The 20,774-nt window shown below is 42.6% G+C and overlaps 2 protein-coding genes across 2 annotated transcripts in view; one reads left to right on the top strand and one right to left on the bottom strand.

Moving 5' to 3' along the window:
* Nucleotides 1–20,774, bottom strand: part of LOC134226521 (uncharacterized) — a 57,238-nt gene that overhangs the window by 14,451 nt on the left and 22,013 nt on the right. The window contains exons 2-4 of the mRNA XM_062707353.1: nt 15,367–15,751; nt 6,011–6,869; nt 5,910–5,946 (exon numbers count right to left, since the gene is read on the bottom strand). Coding sequence (XP_062563337.1) covers nt 5,926–5,946; nt 6,011–6,869; nt 15,367–15,751 — 1,265 coding nt within the window. The 3' untranslated portion in view covers nt 5,910–5,925. The remainder of the gene's footprint in view (nt 1–5,909; nt 5,947–6,010; nt 6,870–15,366; nt 15,752–20,774) is intronic.
* Nucleotides 16,507–19,824, top strand: LOC134223657 (uncharacterized). Its single transcript, XM_062702844.1, has 3 exons — nt 16,507–16,742; nt 17,507–18,129; nt 18,194–19,824. Exons 1-3 carry the CDS (start codon nt 16,521–16,523, stop codon nt 19,770–19,772), a joined length of 2,424 nt encoding a protein of 807 aa, XP_062558828.1. The 5' UTR covers nt 16,507–16,520; the 3' UTR covers nt 19,773–19,824.

Here is a 20,774-nt window from a genome sequence, read left to right as displayed (position 1 = left end):
TACCAGGGCGACTTCGGTTGCCAGATGGCAGCGCGAGTGGGATAACTCCTCGAAAGGTAGGTGGACCCACCGGCTGATTCCTAACATATCAAGCTGGGTGGGAAGACCCCTTTGGGAAGTTCACTTCCATCTGACACAATTCCTGTCAGGCCATGGCTGTTTCCGACAGTACCACCACAGGTTTGGGCACGCGGAGGTCCCCGTCTGCCGTGACTGCCCAGGTGTTGACGAAACTGCAGAGCACATACTGTTCGTATGTCCTCGTTTCTACGTCGAAAGAAAAGCAATGCTAGACGTTTGCGGCCGGAACACAACTCCGGATAATCTTATCCAAAGGATGTGTCAAGCGGTGGAGAAGTGGAACGCAGTCTCGACTGCAACCACTCAGATTTCCTACAGCTTGCAGAGAATCTGGCACGCCGAGCACCAATCGACAAGCAGTACTAACTTGTGATTGGTTAGTTAGAGCGAAAAGTGCTGAACGCGGAGAAGAAAGGTCTGCCCATGCAGAGGTAATGGCGCAGCGGGTGGCAACCGAGATCGTCACCTCGAAGCATGGCAGAAGTGTGAATGAATAGGTGTATGTATGGACTGCACTCGCCGTGCTGGGAGTAGCGCAGGAATGTTGGTTCCTATGACTACTGATACCCCGCGGCGTGGCAGAGGAGTGTGGGTGAGCATCCAAGTCAGTCTCACATGGTATGAAAGGAATGAGCACACAAATCAGTCTCACACGGTATGTTTGAGTTGAGCTAGTCTCACATGGTATGAGCGAGGTAAGCACCAAAGTCAGACTCACATGGTATGTCAGAAGTTGGAACCTAAGTAAAATGTCCCATAAGGGATGCCAGAGCAAGAGTTAGGTCGAATGACTAGAGTAGTATGTGTTAGCGCGAACTGAATGAAAGAGGTGAGCATCCAAGTCAGACTCACATGGCATGATAAAGGTGGGCATACAAGTCAGACCCACATGGCATGATAGAGGTGAGCATACAAGTCAGACTCACAGGGTGTGACAGAGCATGTAGGGTGTGTTAGAGGGTGCGATAGAGCGAGCACCCAAGTAAGACTCGCATGGCACGGGTGCCTGTGTGAGCGAGAATGAGCGAGTACGTTAAGTACAGCCATCCCCCAGAAGTAGTACTGGGAGGTAGTTCCTGGGGGAAATGATGGCGGATCCCAAGGGAGTTTAGTCGGTATTACCGGTACGGTCGAGTCCGACACTCCAGTACACTTCCATGTGGTAGTTTGGCAACTACAATGCACGTGTGCTGGGTTAGTGTGTAAATGCATTCTCCCTTGTAAAAAAGGCGCCCTGTACAGTCATGAACCATGGACGTTAAAAGATACAAACCATCGAATTCTTGGAGTGTTTGAGCGGAAAATGTTACGTTCAATACCTTGCGGCGTTGTGGAAAATGGAGAATCAAGCGTTGTAGCAAGTGTACAAAAATGCAAACATCGACGGGCTGATCGAATAGGGGGGTCCCGTAGCGTAGTTGGCTACATGTTCGCCTTACAAGCGAATGGTCATGGGTTCGATTTCCGGCCGTTCCACCAAAATCCTCGTCAGTCGCAGCCTATGCGGTGGCATATTGGGGTGCGCGCCTTACCGTCACGGCTGCCTGATGGATTTACTACGAGATGGACCAGTAACGACAACAACAATGAATAATGGAAAAATCTAGAAATAGATTATGTGTGGATTCTGGCTGCAGACAGTAGCGGTTAAGTAACACAGAGTGCCTACCAAATAAAGAAAGGAATAAAAAAAGGCTGATTGAATACGGCAAATTACAGTGGGCTGGACATGTACTGCGTATGCCGGAAGAAAAACCAGCAAAAGTGATGTTTAGCAGAAAATCTGGAAGGGGACGTGGGCTCCAGAATATACCCCGCACTCGCTGGCTGTATGCCATCGAGAAAGATTCGCGTGCGGCCGGTGTGCATGGAGACTGACGATTGCGGCCCAAGACCGAGTGATCGGAATACGACATAATACTCGGTTTTGCTCCTGAAAACACGGAATGTGCTAGCATACGGCTTCTGGCCAGATTATTCTCATTTGTCGCTCTTTGGCATTCCTAACTTATCAGCCTTTCCTGAACGTCCGCCAGTATGCTCATCCAACGAATCCACTTTCTGAATGACTAGTCATCCACCTCGTTCGCAGCATTCCTTTGACACCATGCTGTCCACAGATCTTGGATATGCTTTTTTCCAGGATGGTGATTCTTGCGAGAAATCCATCCGGCAGTATCAATTTCTTGCTAGCTCGGTGGGACGTTCTTTTTTAAGTACCTTAGAATCATCAAACTGCGAAACTGTTTCAAAACAGAATTTGTCTTCGAACGTATCACACATTACGCCCAACACGCGTTCGTTTTCTGGCGAGCAAAGCGCCGGTCGAAAGAATGCATCTTACTTCGCTGGTTCTCTGGATGGATTCTTCTACGGTGTTCGCACTGTAGTAATAGTCGTCCACGTAATGGGGTTTGACGATCGCCTCCGAGTATTTTTCTGAAAACTGATCCGTATTTCTGTTCTTCACGTACTGCGCTGAAATGGACGAGCACGGTTTTACGTCCATCACGCGGAGTCTCATGAGAAAAAATGATCCTCATTTCCTAAGCTGAAGCGGGTTTGGTGGTACATTCTCTGGATGTCGTCTTTGAAGGCGATCGGTCGTTCTTGGAAATTGCAGATGGCACATGAAGCTACTGGAGAAGTTGATCCAAAACAGGCTGTCGCTGTACGTGGAGGAGGCAGGAGGATTTTCGAGCGAGCAATTCGGCTTTCGGAGAGGACGGTCTACTCTGGGTGTCATTGAATCGGTGGTTGGCACTCCAGAGGTCTCCATCGAATGCAAGCGACGCGGTGTACGTTACTAATCAGTAATAACACTCGACGTGCGGAATGCATTCAACAGTGCGTGCTAGATGGAGATCGCGAACTCATTGCTTCGACTTGGAGTACCGGTAGGGCTGTACAAGATTCTGGGAAGCTACTTCCAGAATCGAGTATTGATCTACGAGAAAGACGAAGGCTTGGTTAGCGCCCCCATCACGACATGCGTCCCGCAGGGATCAATTTTGGGTCGATAACTATGGAACGTGATGTACGATGGCGTGCTGAGGTTGAAGCTCCCGCCAAGAGTCAAGTTAGTGGGATTCCCCGATGACGTTATCGTTACCGCCGTGACCGTGTTCAGAGAGTCCATCAAGGAAGTCGAATTGACTGCAACCTATTCGATCAGTCTAGTAGAGCAGCAGTTCTCAACCTGGGGTACATGTACCCCTGGGGGTACCCTCACTGGTTCCAAGGGGTACCTCGGACAAAAATGCCTAATGGCGGCTGTATTACAGTTTCAATATAAAACTCATTGATAAAGTTTTGATAATTTTCATTCCAAAGCTCTATATTGTACATCATGTGCATGGCGATTTGTAAATCAAAGACTTCTGAATTCTGCCCACGCCAAACCAGTATAGTGTATGAAGGGATGGCACAGTGTATTGGGCAAATGATCAAAGAAAAAAGGTTGAATGAATTAAAAAAAATCAATGTTATCTACCTGAACGAGACAGACTGTTGAATAATATGGTAATAATAAGCTTTGGAAACACATCTTGAATCTAAAGGTTTAGAAGCCTATTTTTGAGAAACACGAAGGCCGAAAATGTCAGTTCCTTCATTAAAATAGGCTCGCAAACCTCTTTTCAAGAGGCTCGACAGGCTTCTTTCAAGAGGCTCAGAAACCCCCTTTTAAGAGGCTCGGAAGTCTCCTTTTAAGAAGCTCAAAACCCTTCTTTCCAGAGGATGGGAAGCCTCCTTTCCAGGGGCTCGGAAGCCTCCTTTCAAGAGGCTTGGAAGCCTCTTTTCAGGATGCTTGGAATTCTTTCGATATGCTGAGATGCTCAGAAGCCTCCTTTCAAGAGGCTTGGAAGCCTCCTTTCAAAAGACTCGGAAGCCTCCTTTCAAAAGGCTCGAAAGCCTCCTTTCAAGAGGCTCGGAAGCCTCCTTTCAAGAGGCTCGGAAGCCTCCTTTCAAGAGGCTCGGTAGCCTCCTTTCAAGAGGCTCGGTAGCCTCCTTTCAAGGAACTCGGAAGCCTTCTTTCAAGAGGCTCGGAAGCCTCCTTTCAAGAGGCTCAGAAGCCTCCTTTCAAGAGGCTCGGAAGCCTCCTTTCAAGAGGCTCGGAAGCCTCCTTTCAAGAGGCTCGGAAGCCTCCTTTCAAGAGGCTCGGAAGCCTCCTTTCAAGAGGCTCGGAAGCCTCCTTTCAAGGGGGCTCGGAAGCCTCCTTTCAAGGGGGCTCGGAAGCCTCCTTTCAAGGGGGCTCGGAAGCCTCCTTTCAAGGGGGCTCGGAAGCCTCCTTTCAAGAGGCTCGGAAGCCTCCTTTCAAGAGGCTCGGAAGCCTCCTTTCAAGCGGCTCGGTAGCCTCCTTTCAAGAGGCTCGGAAGCCTCCTTTCAAGAGGCTCGGAAGCCTTCTTTCAAGAGGCTCGGAAGCCTCCTTTCAAGAGGCTCGGAAGCCTCCTTTCTAGAGGCTCGGAAGCCTCCTTTCAAGAGGTTCGGAAGCCTCCTTTCAAGAGGCTCGGAATGCTCGGTCGCAAGAGCGACGTCCAGGATAGCCGACATTCTACATCGAAGTTGGATTGCGGATAGCGGATCATCAGCACTCCGCCACGAAAAATATATATCGAGTACTTATTCAAAAGGACATATGTGATTTTTTAGACAAAGATTCAAACGTCGATTTATCCAATCTGATAGCATTCCCACAGACAGGAATGGGAAGCCTTCGGCTACCAGTTGGTGGTGTTGTTTTACGTCGGAGTGTCATCAGATTGGACAAATCTTTGTTTATAAACTCACATATGTCCTTTTGAATAAGAATCCGAGATACGTCGATAATGAATGGGAACGCCAGTGACAGCTACCAACGTCGTCAGCTTGCAACGACCGCGTAGCCGCAGAAAGTGGCGAGCGGCCGGTTTCGGGGGAGCTTCCGCTTTAGAGGAGCTTCTCGTTGGAGTAGGTTATATCTGCCGTCGGGGACTATCCGAGTCGTTCGCGATCGCGAATGACGCGGGAGCTAAATGGCTCTAGAAATAAGGTGGGAGCTGAATGGCTCAAGGGCATCGAAACTCGGTTATCGGAGTACTCAAGTAACACCAAGCATTACAATAGTGCACATATATCAATTATAAAAGGGCATTCTAAATGCTAATTGCATTAAATCAGTTTTAACGATGTGAAGTTGCATTTATTTATCAACTGTCAGACAACGATACTCTAAATCATGTTCGAGTCATTACTCACCTGATGCGCTATGCTATGAGGAACGACAATTTTCGTGCCCAAGTCTAGTGCAAGTTATTTTATCGACACGACTTCGCATGTTTTCAAAAGAACTTATTACTAGGGTGCGGTGAAATTCGTGTGCCTAAATGTTTTTTTATGGAAAAAAAAGGGAAGGGGTTAAAATATTAAAGTTTAGAGGTCGCGCAAAGGCTCATAAGGGGATTTTTCGAACATCAAGTTTAGACTTTCATAATAAAGATGGGCGAGATGCTTCATCAGCATTTTTTATTATAAACTGTCTGGAGATGGAAAACAATTACAATAGATTGTAAATCGGCTAAAAATTGCCATAGATATGATTATTTTAATGAAAGTTTAAACTTGATGTTCAAAAAACTGAATCACTCAAACTCTGAGTCTAATTTGTTTTTCATAAAAAAAAGCGATTAAGCACACGAAATTCAGGTTTTTGAAACATTCGAAAAATAAGCCGCCCCAATTACATATGGTCTTTGGTCATCAGAAGCCATAATACGAGTTTTAATGATTTACAATTTAATTCAGATTTTTTAAAATTAAGGCCGATTATTTTTAAGTAACCAAATACTCACGCTCAGCATATATGTGTTACGTCTGAAAATGTTCATTCTGGAAAAAAGAAAAAAGTTGTTAGAATTTTACCCTACGAACCATAGTTATGCCAATAACATACCCTATGCGCATTCAACACATCGCGACACCGGAACAGCTTCCCGCAGATATCGCACGCTTTCAGCACCCTTTCCCCTATGTGTTGTGTTATCTCGTGGAATACCACGTCCCTTCGATGGTGGAACTGCAGCGGACAGTGATTGCATTGGAACATATTATGAGTGTACATGTGATCGTTGTAGCTGAGTGCCGAGCGAAACTCATCATTACAAATGTTACAAACCCGCCTGCATCTGTTGTGGCTTTCGGCAATATGATCGGTCAGAATCTGACGGTTTTCGAACAGTCCATCGCATATGAAACACTTTACGGAAATTTCTTCGGCCGGTGGCAGCGTCGGAATCGATTCCCATAAGTATGATTCAGTCAGTTGCGTTTCTTCCTTGACGATGGTAACTTCCAGTTGGTCCACATCGGTGCTCGCCTCATTTGAGTCATCATCGATTTTGATTACATCATTTTCATCAACACCGTTGGTCTCTTCCAAGGGACTTTTTGCAGGAGGTGGTGAATCGAGCACTACCAGAGCAGTCCGGTTTCTTTTCAATCTGGTACCGGTGCTACGAAAAGTCACATTTTCCGATGTCATCAATTCGCGGACCTTTCTGTAAGTTTTCCAGGCAAGATGGTTCCTCAACCAGAAGCAATGCACCATATCGATATGAACGACGCAGCCCTCACAAAAGTATCCTTTCACGGCTTTGGATTGGTTTTTCTGATCCGGTTGATTAAAATATTTTTGCGCCAATTTATGTAGCGTTTCTTTTCCGCCAATAGTTTCCGTTGGTTTGTACATTTCATCTACTATGCCGAAGCGAAGGCAAAGTTTACACTCGGCAACCTGTGTGAGGGTGTTGTCCCTTGAGAAAACAATTTTTTTTTAATTAACTCGTGCTATGTTGTGACTGAACAAATTTTCAAGAATAAAAAAAATTGGCGCTTCCTGTTCCACCTCGGGTTTTTTAAACACCACACTCCACACCACGTTCAACTATTGAAAATTAGAATTGTCGTCTTAAACTGTAATAAGGCTTTTATTCCTTAAGCATGCATCAATATTGACGTCGAAAGCACAAGCGTTCGGTTTTTTATTTCTCATTTAAAGCTAATTATTGTCTATTTTCCAGGTATTAGCCATCCGACATGCCACTTTATTTTGTACAACCGTTGGACTACAACCTCTTACATACGTGCCCAGGGTTGCCATTATGCCATACATATCTACCACCGCCAGACATTTTTACACCAAAAAGAGAAACCATTTACAATGCCAAACTTTTCGAATTTCAGACAGATTTTTTGTGACCAGCATCGGTAGAATATGATTCACAGAAAATCGTCTAATTAAGTGTATTGCTCGAAATGCTACAGCAAAAACAGAAACACACTGCATTAGCAAGTCTAAATTACCGCAACTACATTTCGCTTCCAAAAACTCATTGAATCAATTTCAATCATTTGTAATCAAAGTGAAGGTGTCGTTTCCGCGGATGCAGTTTAGCCATGCTGGTTTCCAGAGATCGGTTTTAAAGAAACAAAGCTTCTAAGGACAAATTTTGTCGTAACATCTTGCGTTTCGAGTTCTGGAAATGCTTACAACGTTCTGTAAAAAAAACCCTATAAAATGTTATCAGTGCCTATTTCCGTGGCTTTTCAAATCTCCTGGTTATTCGACAATCCGAAACATCATTAAACTTATTTTGATGAACCTGAGTGCCCACTGGACTGCCGTTATACGCATATTTGTCCCATGTTTGCTGGGAATCCCTATATACATGGGACAGTTATGCGTATAACGGCAGTGGAGGTCCTTCAGAAGATTTGAGGCATCCAGTTCATAAAATTCATCCGACTCTGAATAACGAATGATTGATATGGCCAATTCTCATGAACTTGACCGGCCACCGGAGGTCCTCAAGAACTTCCGTAAAAGTGGTTAATGCATAATATTCATCTCAGAGGATCCCAATTTGGATAAAATCTTTTCATTATCGTACTCTGAGTAACAAATGATTATGTTTAGCTTTTCTCATGGACTTGTGATGCTCCGGAAGTTAAAAATTATCTGTTATTATGGACATGGACAATTAATAAAACTTATGATGGCATTAATTTTTTGTTACAAAAATTCAATTTTCAACTACGTTTATCATTTTTTTTAATATCTATGGAATATATAGAAAATTTCTTCGTTGTTTTGAATGAAGTCAAGTTTCTCCAATAATTATTTATCTTTTTATAATTTTCAGAACTTTCAGAGTTTAGATTCCATTCAATTAAATCTGACTTTTCTGAAATACCTAAAATGTTATGAACTCTAAGAATCTCATTATTTATGAATATAGAATTGTTACAGCCGAGATTTTAACGAATATCTTAGGCGGAAGCAGACCTTCTTTTAGAAGAATGCAAAAGCAAAATGATGGTCAATCAAAATTACTTAATTTAAAAAATATAGTAATGTTATATATTATTAGAATTTCTACTTTTGTTTTCCAATGTAGGTAGGTATTTATAAATTACTAGCAGACCCGATGAACTTCGTTTCGCCTGAAATCAATTTATACCCTGAATAGTTATCGAGTTATGAAGAAATTGGTGTATCATTTGTATGGAAGCACCATTTTCCAAAATAGGAAGAGGCCTCAAACCATCTTAAGAACCCTCCCCGGCCCCAAAAACTTCTGTATACAAATTTTCACGCCGATCGGTTCAGAAGTTTCCGAGTCTATAAGGTTCAGACAGACATAAATTCATTTTTATGTATGTAAAAAAAAATATAGATAAGATATAGATATAGATTTGCATGAAAACTCTTTTAATTTATAAATTAAAATTTAATCAATGCTACTTTTGTGTGACTATTTCCACTTAGGGACACGGCAGGTATTTCCGTCCTCCGTCGTAGGGGCTAAAACCAACGAAAGCAACGTACATTTGCTAGAACTCCACTATAGTGGAACGTTTCTCCTGAGTTTACGATTTGGTACGTATAAGTTTTACAAAAAAGCGTCTTTCTAATTGGTTTTCGAGACTATGACTAACAGACGAAAATACCTGCCGTGACCGTGACCCTATTTATTCAGTTCGATAAAACTTAATAATTAATAGTTAATTATTCTCTTTTTTCTGGGCGTTGACCACCCGATATGGACTTATAATGTTTTGAAAATTCTCGAAGTGCATATAAGTATGTACACTAGGGTGGTTCAAAAAATTGATTTTGCTCCACAGCGCTCACCTGATTCTGTATTATGTTCTGAGCGTCCTCTTAAAATGAAGGCTCATTTGGATTAAAACTGATTTAGCACAAGCCGTTTCAAGTTTGCATGCAAATTAGTATGGGGAAATTTATTTTTTCTGTATAATGTTAATGACGCTTCCCCATCAAGCGAAGGTTAAAAGAAAACCTACATAGCTAAAAGGAATACTCAGTTTGCATTTTGCCGTCATTGTAGTCGGAAGAGCGAAAAGTTTTCTACGCGTGATTATAGGTACGGTAGGTACCAAACGGAAGTTTTTTGCCTTTTGTGCAGGGACAGAAAAAGTCATTTCAACTACACTCAAATAGCTGACATCCAACACACAATCAAGTTGCTAGTCCTTCCCGAATTTGAATGTGCGAATGAATAGGACGGCATGTGCACGAACAGCAGCAAGCGACGACTCTCGGTGTCAGCGTTGTATTGTGCGGTGTCAAAATGAATCTTCAGCTTGGCACATTGATATTCAATTTGAAATCTCAAAATATGAATATCATTTCATACTGCGGTGCATGGATTCAACATTTTGAAGTCAGATTCCTAAAATATATGCATCTGTTTAGTATATAAAGTAAAATAATCATCATTTATCGGTGCAAATCAAGCGCAATTCAAAATATTCATTACAGCCCCGGTAGATATTCATTTTTTACGCTCGATTATCAATCGGCTATTGAGGATCGGGCGGTAAATTTGGTATGGAAGTTTGACAGCATGCTGCGAGAAATTCGTGCCTGCATTGCCGAGCGTCTGATCAAAACAAACACGAATCAATGACGAAGCTGCCTACTGAGCATCGATGCAACTGATAGTAAAACGAAGATTTCCGTCCTTGCTTTTGTGTGCTCATTTTGGGTCAATTCGCTCGTTGTTCGCATGATGCTTGCAAATACAGTTCAATTCTATTTCCACTCTCCGCTCCCCGTCCGACATGGGCTGAGATAGCGGTTTTTGTAAAACCGTTGGACTGGACTGAAGTAAAGCTAATGGACACTGTTTACAAAACGTCTGAAGACAGATCTTTGTGCGTGAAATTTACCTCGACGGATGCCATGCAGGACGCGTTACGTAAGAATCGCGAACTTTTGTTATTCGAGCGAAAAGACTGTGGAAGTCCGAATGATTGTTGCGGGAAGTAACATACGGTATGTTAGGGTATGACGGTGTTTGATCTTCCACCAGAACTACCGGATGAGGATCTATCAGCGGTACTCGGACAATACGGTATAGTGGAGTATTCCGTGCGAGAAAAAATTCCCGTGGATTTGGGCCTCGATCTCTTGTACCGGGTGTACGAGGTGTCTTTATGTTTATAGACGTGAAAAGTGAAACACCACCGTCGCTGGAAATTAGAAATCATAGAAAGAAGATTTTTTATGATGATCTGAAGAACAAATGTTTCGAGTACTAAAAAGAAGGACGCAAAGATGCATGTCCTTTGCGAAATAAACGGATGACCAAAAAATCGGCAATCATATTTGCCGGGATAGTTAATGGATGCCAGGACAATGGAGAAGGTATTGATGAGGAAGATATTGAGGAAGAAACGATCGAAATTCTGGATGAAGCGATGCAGCAATATGTGGAAGAAGAAGAAGAACAGGAAAAAGAACAGGATCCAACAAAAATAGTATTTAAAAATAAAACGGATCAGCAGTGGTACGAGAAAAAACAGATGTGTTCAGGTTTCCGTCCCGTTTTTTCTTCTATCTGTCAGCTTGAATAATTACAATTCCCAAACAAAACATTATATTTATCATCCGATTGTTAATGCTTGCTGGAAAATATAAAGAAGCAGTAGAAGAATCCTTCGGCAATGTAATAATGTCGACCACTGACGACGGAAGCTGGAAAAGTACACCAGATAACGGATGGAGTTAACCAGCAGCCGGCAGATCCGGAAAAATGAAACAAATCTATTGTGCCACCATTGAATCATGCGAATCATTTTGGATATTTACATCTATGAGGTTGTAAAGTGGTTTGCCTTATAGACTTCCGAATGCTGTGGTGAAAAACGCACCCAACAGTGCGTTCTCATTTCCAATAAACGACGAGAAGGACAAGATGGCCAACATCCTGAACAGTACATAGTTGGAAATGGGCATTCCGACTACTATCTGCTGGAAATCCGTAGAAGAATCGTTTTTCTTATCGCTTTTGGCGTAAGCATAAAAAGGACACATGAATTTGACATTTGGTGAGCATGTTCCAGTTGTTTCTTTAACCTATATATTTTTTTGAATTATTTTACACAAATAAACAGGCGTAACACTTCTCGTCTGAACACCGTGTTTGAAGTATGGTTTAGAATGCATCTGTGCTGCGCGATTATACCAAAGGATACGCCAATGCTCAAACTCTTTGGTATTCGATTTTATTCGATTAGTGTACAGATTGTTGAATATTTTCTGTTCTGATGAAGATGTTGATTATTTTTGCAGACGCATGTTTTTAACGCTAGTGTCAAAAATGCCGACAGAAAATGTCGTAATTCTGATAATGGACGGCATTAATAATTTCTGTAAAATTCAGACGATAATTTTCCAACTAAGAAGAGTTACGTTTGTTTGTAGGTGCCTTATATGTACATATTTGATCTGAACTAATAACTAAATACGTACAGGGAATCGTTTGCTGCTATTGCCGCGGATATTGTGGGAGTCCCAGGTATCCGGTTCAAGCTCTAGTTGGCAACGATGGCTCTTCTTGACCTTCTATTCCCTGAGTAGTTATTACGAATAAAGGCGTCCTTGTGATGTTTTGCTGTACCTGTTATGGATAGCTAGTGTATCCCCATCCTCTACACTAACTGAAGACACCGCTTTGTCTTCAGCAGTGATTCCTTTTTACAGCACTAGTGTTCATAACAAAAAGGGCACCATTACTGAGCATGAGATCTGATCAAATTGTTCGTAGTACTACTTGACCAACACCCCCGGCTGGGTGAGGGGTAGAGGATGACACACAAACAAACAAAAACAAAAAAAACGTTTTTTTGTTAAATATCTTGGCTGTGCATATGCACAGCATATGTTTCGAAATGGACAAATTGATATGAAATTTTCGAAAAAGAATCCACGTGTCTTGGAGGGACTCGAACCCTCAACCTCCTACTCTCTAGATAGGCGTGATAACCCCTACACAACAAGACCACTTAAAGGTCACGTTTGCGGAAAGCCATCAGAATCCGAGTACCAACCTCCACCGCGGTTAGCTCTCTTTTTTGCAAATTGAATATCTTTCGGATGCTTGATTTGTCCAATCTCCACATGTGCTTTACTATTGTATATCCACAGCCAAGCGAGTGCACATTGTTTATTAAACGAGAGGATCGCACTCCATGCCCCCCAGTAACTGTCTGGGCGGGACGGTATAGAATGCGAATTCAATCGCACTCTGCTGTGCCAAAGGCTTGCTTGGCTAAAGCATTTGATGAGTTTGATTGCCTTTTTAAGCGGTCGCGTGTACTCAGACGACTGATGACGGTGAAAGACCGACACTTGATTACAATTAATTGGATATTATTCGGCAACTCGGCCGTACGAAAACCATTTTTTTGTTAAATATCTTGGCTGTGCATATGCACAGCATATGTTTCGAAATGGACAAATTGATATGAAATTTGCGAAAAAGAATCCACGTGTCTTGGAGGGACTCGAACCCTCAACCTCCTACTCTCTAGGTTTTCGTACGGCCGAGTTGCCGAATAATATGCAATTAATTGTAATCAAGTGTCGGTCTTTCACCGTCATTAGTCGTCTGAGTACACGCGACCGCTTACGTAAAAGGCAATCAAACTCATCAAATGCTTTAGCCAAGCAAGCCTTTGGCACAGCAGAGTGCGATTGAATTCGCATTCTATACCGTCTATACTGGGGGGCATGGAGTGCGATCCTCTCGTTTAATAAACAATGTGCACTCGCTTGGCTGTGGATATACAATAGTAAAGCACATGTGGAGATTGGACAAATCAAGCATCCGAAAGATATTCAATTTGCAAAAAAGAGAGCTAACCGCGGTGGAGGTTGGTACTCGGATTCTGATGGCTTTTCCGCAAACGTGACCTTTAAGTGGTCCTGCTGTGTGGGGATTATCACGCCTAACTAGAGAGTAGGAGGTTGAGGGTTCGAGTCCCTCCAAGACACGTGGATTCTTTTTCGCAAATTTCATATCAATTTGTCCATTTCGAAACATATGCTGTGCATATGCACAGACAAGATATTTAACAAAAAAATGGTTTTCGTACGGCCGAGTTGCCGAATAATATGCAATTAATTACAAAAAAACGAATCAGCTGTGGTACGAGCGCAAAGGAATTCTTAATTGCACCGAGAAAATAGAGAAAATGTTGCGGCAATATGCGGAGGAACAACGGAAAAAGAAAGAAGAGGATCTGAGAGAACAAGCAAAATACGCGGCTCGCAATAAAACGCGAAAAAATGTTTTGTAATTATGATAACTTTCGTACATTCAAAGTTAATTGCCTATATGCCGGGTATTAAGCCACCCGGAGTGGAAATTAGTTACTATGTTTGAAACTCGATTATGCATATGCACAACATGTGATAGATTTAGTTCGGAAAAGGTATTGGAGGGTAACCGCCCCTTCGGTGGGCTTTGATCCCACGACCCCACACACTTAAAATTCTAAGTTTACCGTTTGCCGAGAATCCAACAGCCGAGATATTGATAATAATTTCGACGAATTTCGGTAAAACTTTTACCGAGATTTCGGTAAACTTTACCGAGTGATCGGTAATCGTTACCGAGATCTCGGCAAAAAGTCAACTTTGCCGAATTTCGGCAAAATGTTGACGAAATTTCGGTAAAGAAATTACCGAATTTCAGTAAAAAATGTCACCAAGATCTCGGCTGTTGGAATCTCGGCAAAATTTTTGCCGAGGTCTACAAAATAATTTAAGTGTGCAGTACGCTAGATAGGTGCTTTCCCTACTAAGCTACGAAGGACCTCCGTCGTCCTCCGCAGCTTAGCGGGTACTGATGAAACCAAATTCCCAGCCTCGGGCCACCAGCCAAACTCTCGCAATACATTTTCAGAACTAACTCTCTCGTATGTATTTTTGTACACACGCCAACCAAGTAGGATGAGTATTTAGTATTGTCCGGCTCCTACAAACTTGCTTCATCAGCAACGGCGCTCAATGAAGTAGGGTTGTGTGAGGTTGTGCCAGTTGGTCGTCAGATCCCGACCCGACCACATAAGCGAAGAGAGATCGCCACTTGAGATCAGTACATTCAAATTTGTTTGTTAAATATCTTGGCTGTGCATATGCACAGCACATGTTTCGAAATGGACAAATTGATATGAAATTTGCGAAAAAGAATCCACGTGTCTTGGAGGGACTCGAACCCTCAACCTCCTACTATCTAGGTAGGCGTGATAACCCCTACACAACAATCACAATCAAGGATGTTAACGATCATTCAGTAATTTGCGTTCGATCATTTAGTAGTTTGTGAATAACACATTCCAGAAGCTGAATTTCAAATCATGTTGTATGGTGGACTTCTAGTGCGAAAATTTTTCTACAACTTTGCCTAATGGTACGTTATTAGAATTCAACTAATAACGGAGTTAGAGCGCTAGTTGCAGTAACTTAAACTAAATGATTGAAATTTTGTTATCATTTAGTCTAAGTCACTGAAACTATAGCTATAACTCCGTTACTAGTGGAATTCAAACAACGAACCATTACGCAGAGTTGTAGAAAAACCTTCGCACTAGAAGTCCACCATACAACATGATTTGAAATTCAGCTTCTGGAATGTGTTATTCACAAACTACTAAATGATCGAACGCAAATTACTGAATGATCGTTAACATCCTTGATCACAATACACAACACACAGTATAAGATAAGTCCAACCCCGTACTGCTTTCCGTTTTTAATTAAATCGCTTCTAGAATTTTTGAGAAGAGTTTTAAAAAAATTTCCGTATGCTTCCCCGTGCAATATTTTTCTAATATCATCCTTCGACTTCTTATTCTTCATGCAACCTTTAATCGCCAATAGTTTATTACCTCTACTGATAGCACACACAAATTCAGGTTACTATACTTATTACTTACCGGAAGAAAAGTCTCGGTTCCTGATATTTATCCCGACTGGCGGCGGTCCGGCTGGACTTGGGTCTATCCGCATCGTCATCGTACTCATCATCGTCTTCGTCTCCCAGCAGGGATGGTATGGCGAAATGCGCCTTGCAGATTCGCGCATCGGAATGCACCGCAGGCGTTTGACCGGTGCCTACTTGGATGGCTTCCCGCCAACGGTTGACGAGCTGCTCCACTCGCGGAAACTCGGTGGTCCACTCCTGGAGCAGATTCAAACAGCCTGGCACGACGCAGCGGGACATGGTTTGTGGGCGCGATTGTTCGGCTTGCGATTTGTTTTGATACTGGATTGCAACTGATCTTCGCGTTCTGTTATCAACGCGAGAATGAAAATTCGATGCTGGAAAGGATACAGTAAACAAAAAAACAGCTGATGCCAGGCAGTGAAGTCAACGGAAAATGAACACCGTTCATTCACGTGTGTGTGGGTGTGCATAAGAAAGTCTCGAAAAAAAAAAACAAAATAAACATTTGTAAGCCTACACAACAGTGTTTTTATTAGGCTCTCAAGATTTTGCCTTAAAATTTATAATAAAAAATTCACATAAATCATGTCCGCCTAGGATAGGATGTGACAATTGAATTGCGACTGCCTTGTTGTTCCCTCAGTCGATTGCTTTGACGAGGTGGTGACCAGTGCTTCCGAATATATTTTATGCAAAATCCGCCGAACAATACATTTTGAAAAGTCATGTTTTCTCGTTCATTTCTTACATTATTCGCAATAAAAGATGCTACGTACTATCAGAAAAAAGTTTTTACATGGAATTAGATGTGTTTTACAGTGAAATGAGTAAAAAGTTGGTTTATAATGCTTCAAATCGAGTGTTTTAAATTAGCATAATCCATGAGAACCAATCATACATCATTTGCAGTCTAGCATAAACTCATTTTGCCCAAAAAATCAAAAAACAAACTTTTGAATTATGTCATAAATTTCAATTTAATTACCCAGCAACACGGCCAAGGTAACAACAAGCTGCCCTTTTGAAAATGTGATACCGCCGATCGAAGTAATCGATTGTCATTTTCACCCAATCAGCAACCGGTACGATTTTGACAGAAAATCGGTACGATTTTTAATGACCAATTGTCACATCCTATCCTAGATGTCCGCTAACGCCTGCGATACAAAGCGAGTTTTCGTGAAGCGCTGCAAAGTTGTCAACTGCAAATCCAGCAGTGTGTCTAATCCTGGCATGTGTTTCTTGAATGTACCCAAGAATTCTTATCGCAGGCGTGCCTGGATGACGCTTATGAATCCAGACTCCCGGTCGAAAAAAATATCCAGTTTTCCGAGGAAGATGTACTGCTGCGAACGACATTTCGACGTGAGTATTTTTGTTTTTTAGTTCATTTTCATTACCTGAAGTTGAACTAATTTAGTGAGGTTTGTCTAATTTATTAAATTTAAATTTAAATATGGAGTTTTAAATCCTAACATTAACGACTGTACATATATGAAAAGAAATATATTTCAAATATTTATAAGCCTAATTGTATTTTATGAAACATCAGATTTAGTATAAAAGGTGACCTCGGATACTGAGAACGTCACTGACCAAATGGGACCACACATACAGTTGTCATTCATTTACAAGGCATTCAGTATTTCAGTGACGGACAATTTCATTCAAAGATTTGTTGAAGGTAAATAAAGTATTTCTCATAAATATTATCGAATGAACCAGGTAGATTATATATTTCCAATAATTAAGCAAGAGAAGCCGAAAAAGGATGGAAATATGTGGCAACCCCCGAACTAAGCGAATGCCTTGAAAATAAGAGTAGAAGTCATGAATTCACTTAATATATATATCAAATAAGCTGTCTAATAGTTTATTTAGTGATAAACTCTTTAATTTACTGAAAAATCACTCTAATAAAGATTTAAAAAAAAATAGAGCATGCCAACCTTTTACAATAATTGTAATATATGGCATGGGACATAGCTGCTAAGCCATTTGGAAAATTGAAACGAACCCAATAGAAACATGCAAACCCTACCTTGGGGATTCAGAATGTGCATTTCAGAACGGAACACGAAGTAAATGTTAACTTATATAATTTATCAAACTATTTTTGATTGTTCCAGCTAGAAGAAGATCTAGTCGACTACGAGGATTACCAACGTAGTGGAATTGTCTGCAAAAGGTACTTGAAGCTGAAAAAAGGGGTTCGCCCGCACAAGGATTTACCCTATCGATCCGACCGTGATAGCGATTCCGATGATTCCGTAGAATCACTGAATACGGCAAAACGTCCAAAGCGGTTGAAATCCGGCCAGGCCAGAGGACGACCTCCCGGTAACACCGCTTCTTCGAATGACGACCTAACACTACTGTTCGAATGCGCCCCACTGTCTCCCGAAATTAAGTCGGAAACATCGTTGGATGGAATCACTAGGCCAGATACACCTGAAGATATGAATTACGAAATCGAACTCGTTTCTGACACACAAGATTCCATGAATTCCAGTTCCAATTCCGTAGAATCAACGCATCCGGCTTGTACTGTTCCGAGTTGTGGAAACCCGTTTCCCCTATGGACGGCGCAATTTCCACGGGACCCGAGTTTACGTCAGCGATGGCTGGAAGCGATTTATGCGGGAACCGGTCAAATATTGCCACTGGAACCAGCCCCAGTGGTGTGCAATTTGCACTTCTCGGATAAAACGATCTCGGTGGAAAACTATCGGGAACCGACGATCTACCAACAGTGAGTAATCATACATGGAATGGTTCGCAGGTTAAACAATTGATTAATGGTTTTTTTTTTTTAGCGATGATTCCCTGACGTTCGTTTCCTGCTGTCGGTTGTGTTCTTCCTTCGAAGATTCGTCGAAAATGTTTCATTCAAGTCAGTGTCTGCTTCCAGGGCAGACAATTAAAACGATCGCGGACAAGTATTTCAAAGCATTTGAAGCGTCTATCGAGTGCGCAGAAGATGGATTTTTATGTGAAGGTTGCACAGTTCGTCTAGACATGATACATTCCATATGGCTGGAGGTGAATCAAGAAATGGAACGGAACAAACATTTATTGGTAAAGATGTCCAAAGAAACAATTCTTCCAGTCTGTAAAACTTCACAGTCCCAGCAAGAGGATATCGTTAAGGAGGAAATACTCTTGGAAACTTCTGGTCCATCTTCGATGGATCAGGACTCGACCGAACCACATTCCACTCATCCGCCCATTGTCAGCCTACGCTTGAAAGGAGTTACAGATGATGTCATGCAAAATGCAATCAACCGCGTTCTGCAGGGAGGTGTCCTCCGCCAGGTTGCCACCGAATATGGATTATCTCATCAGACTTTGTATAGATACGTAAGGAAGCGTAAGAGCACTCAGGAGAAGTCGAGTCTACTACGTCCCGAGCACGAGAACTTCAATCAAGTGTTCACTAAGGAACAGGAAGCAAATTTAGCCGAATATGTGATACGAGTGATTAATCTGTTGTACGGAATATCCTACCGAAATCTACGAAAAATTGCGTTCCAGTACGCAAAGACAAACAAAATCACGTACCCACACAAATGGAACTGTGAACAAATGACTGGAATGGGATGGGTAGTTGGATTCTTGAAACGAAATCCGCAAATCGCAGAACAGACTCCCAAGGGATGCGACATTTCCAAGAATGCTACATTCGATTTATCGCACATTGAAGTAAGTTACTCGGCCTTGGAAAAGGCCTTCAAAATACATTCGACCTTCGCTGATGGTACCCGACTGTTTTTGCTAGGAGAAGCGAACACGTTTAAACGATATCTGCCCACATATTTCAACATCATCCCAATCAAGATGTTTGTCATAGCGAACCCCCTCGGGAAACGAATTCCTCCCATCATAGTGTTTCCGACCACGCACATACCCAAATCCAAAAAGGCATCATCTGGGGTCCTTTGTCTCACCAGTTCTTCCGGGACCATTACCCAGGAGCTGTTCCCCGAAGTCGTGCAGCATCTCTGCAACCATATCAACGCATCGCCAACATCACCGGCCCTACTCGTCTGCGATAACTACGAAGACTGGCTATCCTCCTCGACGACGTTGGACCTGTGCGGCAGTAGCGGACTAAGCGTGGTAACACTGCCCCGCCAGTACACCAAGTCGGTGCAAGCCCAACGCGGCAACGTGTTCTCGGAGCTGCACAACGCCTACAAGAACATCTCGGAACAGTGGCTCCGGCAGCACGGCCGGCCCGGGGTAGGACCCACCACCGATCTGGTGGTACGATGGACCGACGAAGTGTACGCGAAGAACTACTGCAAGCAGCGGGCAGCGGAGTGCTTCCGGAAGTTTGGAGTGTTCCCCTTGAATCGGCGGGCCAAAGAGGGTATTAGTTTTGTGACGAAATGAAGCGGTGTTTATATAAATGATGAATAATTAGTTTTAAATAGTGTGGAAAGAACTCCTATTTTTATTATTTACTCAAATAAGGACTGGAGTTGCCTTTGAAGCTACAATATTGATCTTGGCTATCGCGACACCCTCAGCAGAGGAGTGTAACACCTTTTGGATCAGTTACCGCTCCGTTGTTCAAATAGCCGCCATCCAAGACCGGTCCGTCACCCAATTGCCGTTATCGACAGGGACATTGTACGGGTCGGACAGGATTGGGACATTGGTGCTCAACTACGAGACCGACTGTCACAGCAGTTGCTGGGCAGTTGCACAGTAGTTAAGATCCAGCTGTGTTACTTTCACGGCTTCTTCTTATTTGTATCTCCGATGGGCTATGAAGGTCCACCACCCTAACGTGGGTACAGGCCTGCTTTTTGCTTTTTTGCATTCCTGTGCCTAGTTCCCTTGCTCTCTGTTGCAATAATTAAACTCGCGATTATATTTACAACTAACGAATTAAAACTTTATTAAAAGAAGACAGACATGTGGACTTTGATTAAAGGCGAGCAAGTTGCGAATCTATTCGAGGTGATCACATTTCTCCGCATTGGTTAGGCGCGGACGACGTCTGTCAATCTGACGGCTGTCAGATGATGAGCCACCGGCTGAGTGCTGGTTGCGAATAGGGGTGTCCTCTCAACACCTCCCCCTTTTTAGTAAAGATGGTAAGGATCATACCTCACTGGCACCTTTCGATTTCGCGAAGAGTGGCGAGGTTGAATTTGATGTTCTTCAGCTCTTTTTGGAAGGCGTTGAGGTCTTCGTTGACGATTACTGTTTGAACTTCTCGGCCGCTGTACAGGTTCTTACAAAATACTGTTCGAATCAAGATCAAACAGTGGTTCGATTGGTTGTGTAGGACGTTGATTCAGACCCCACGAATCAAGCAGTATATCCAATGGAATTAAAGATGTCTTCTGTTCTTCTTCAGTATGAACTTCATCGGACTCCGACCTA

This window comes from Armigeres subalbatus, chromosome 3 (genome assembly GCF_024139115.2).
Source record: "Armigeres subalbatus isolate Guangzhou_Male chromosome 3, GZ_Asu_2, whole genome shotgun sequence".
In the NCBI taxonomy this organism is placed as follows: Eukaryota; Metazoa; Arthropoda; class Insecta; order Diptera; family Culicidae; genus Armigeres; species Armigeres subalbatus.
The sequence above is the reverse complement of the archived record's forward strand: the minus strand, read 5'-3'. Positions and strand labels throughout refer to the sequence as shown.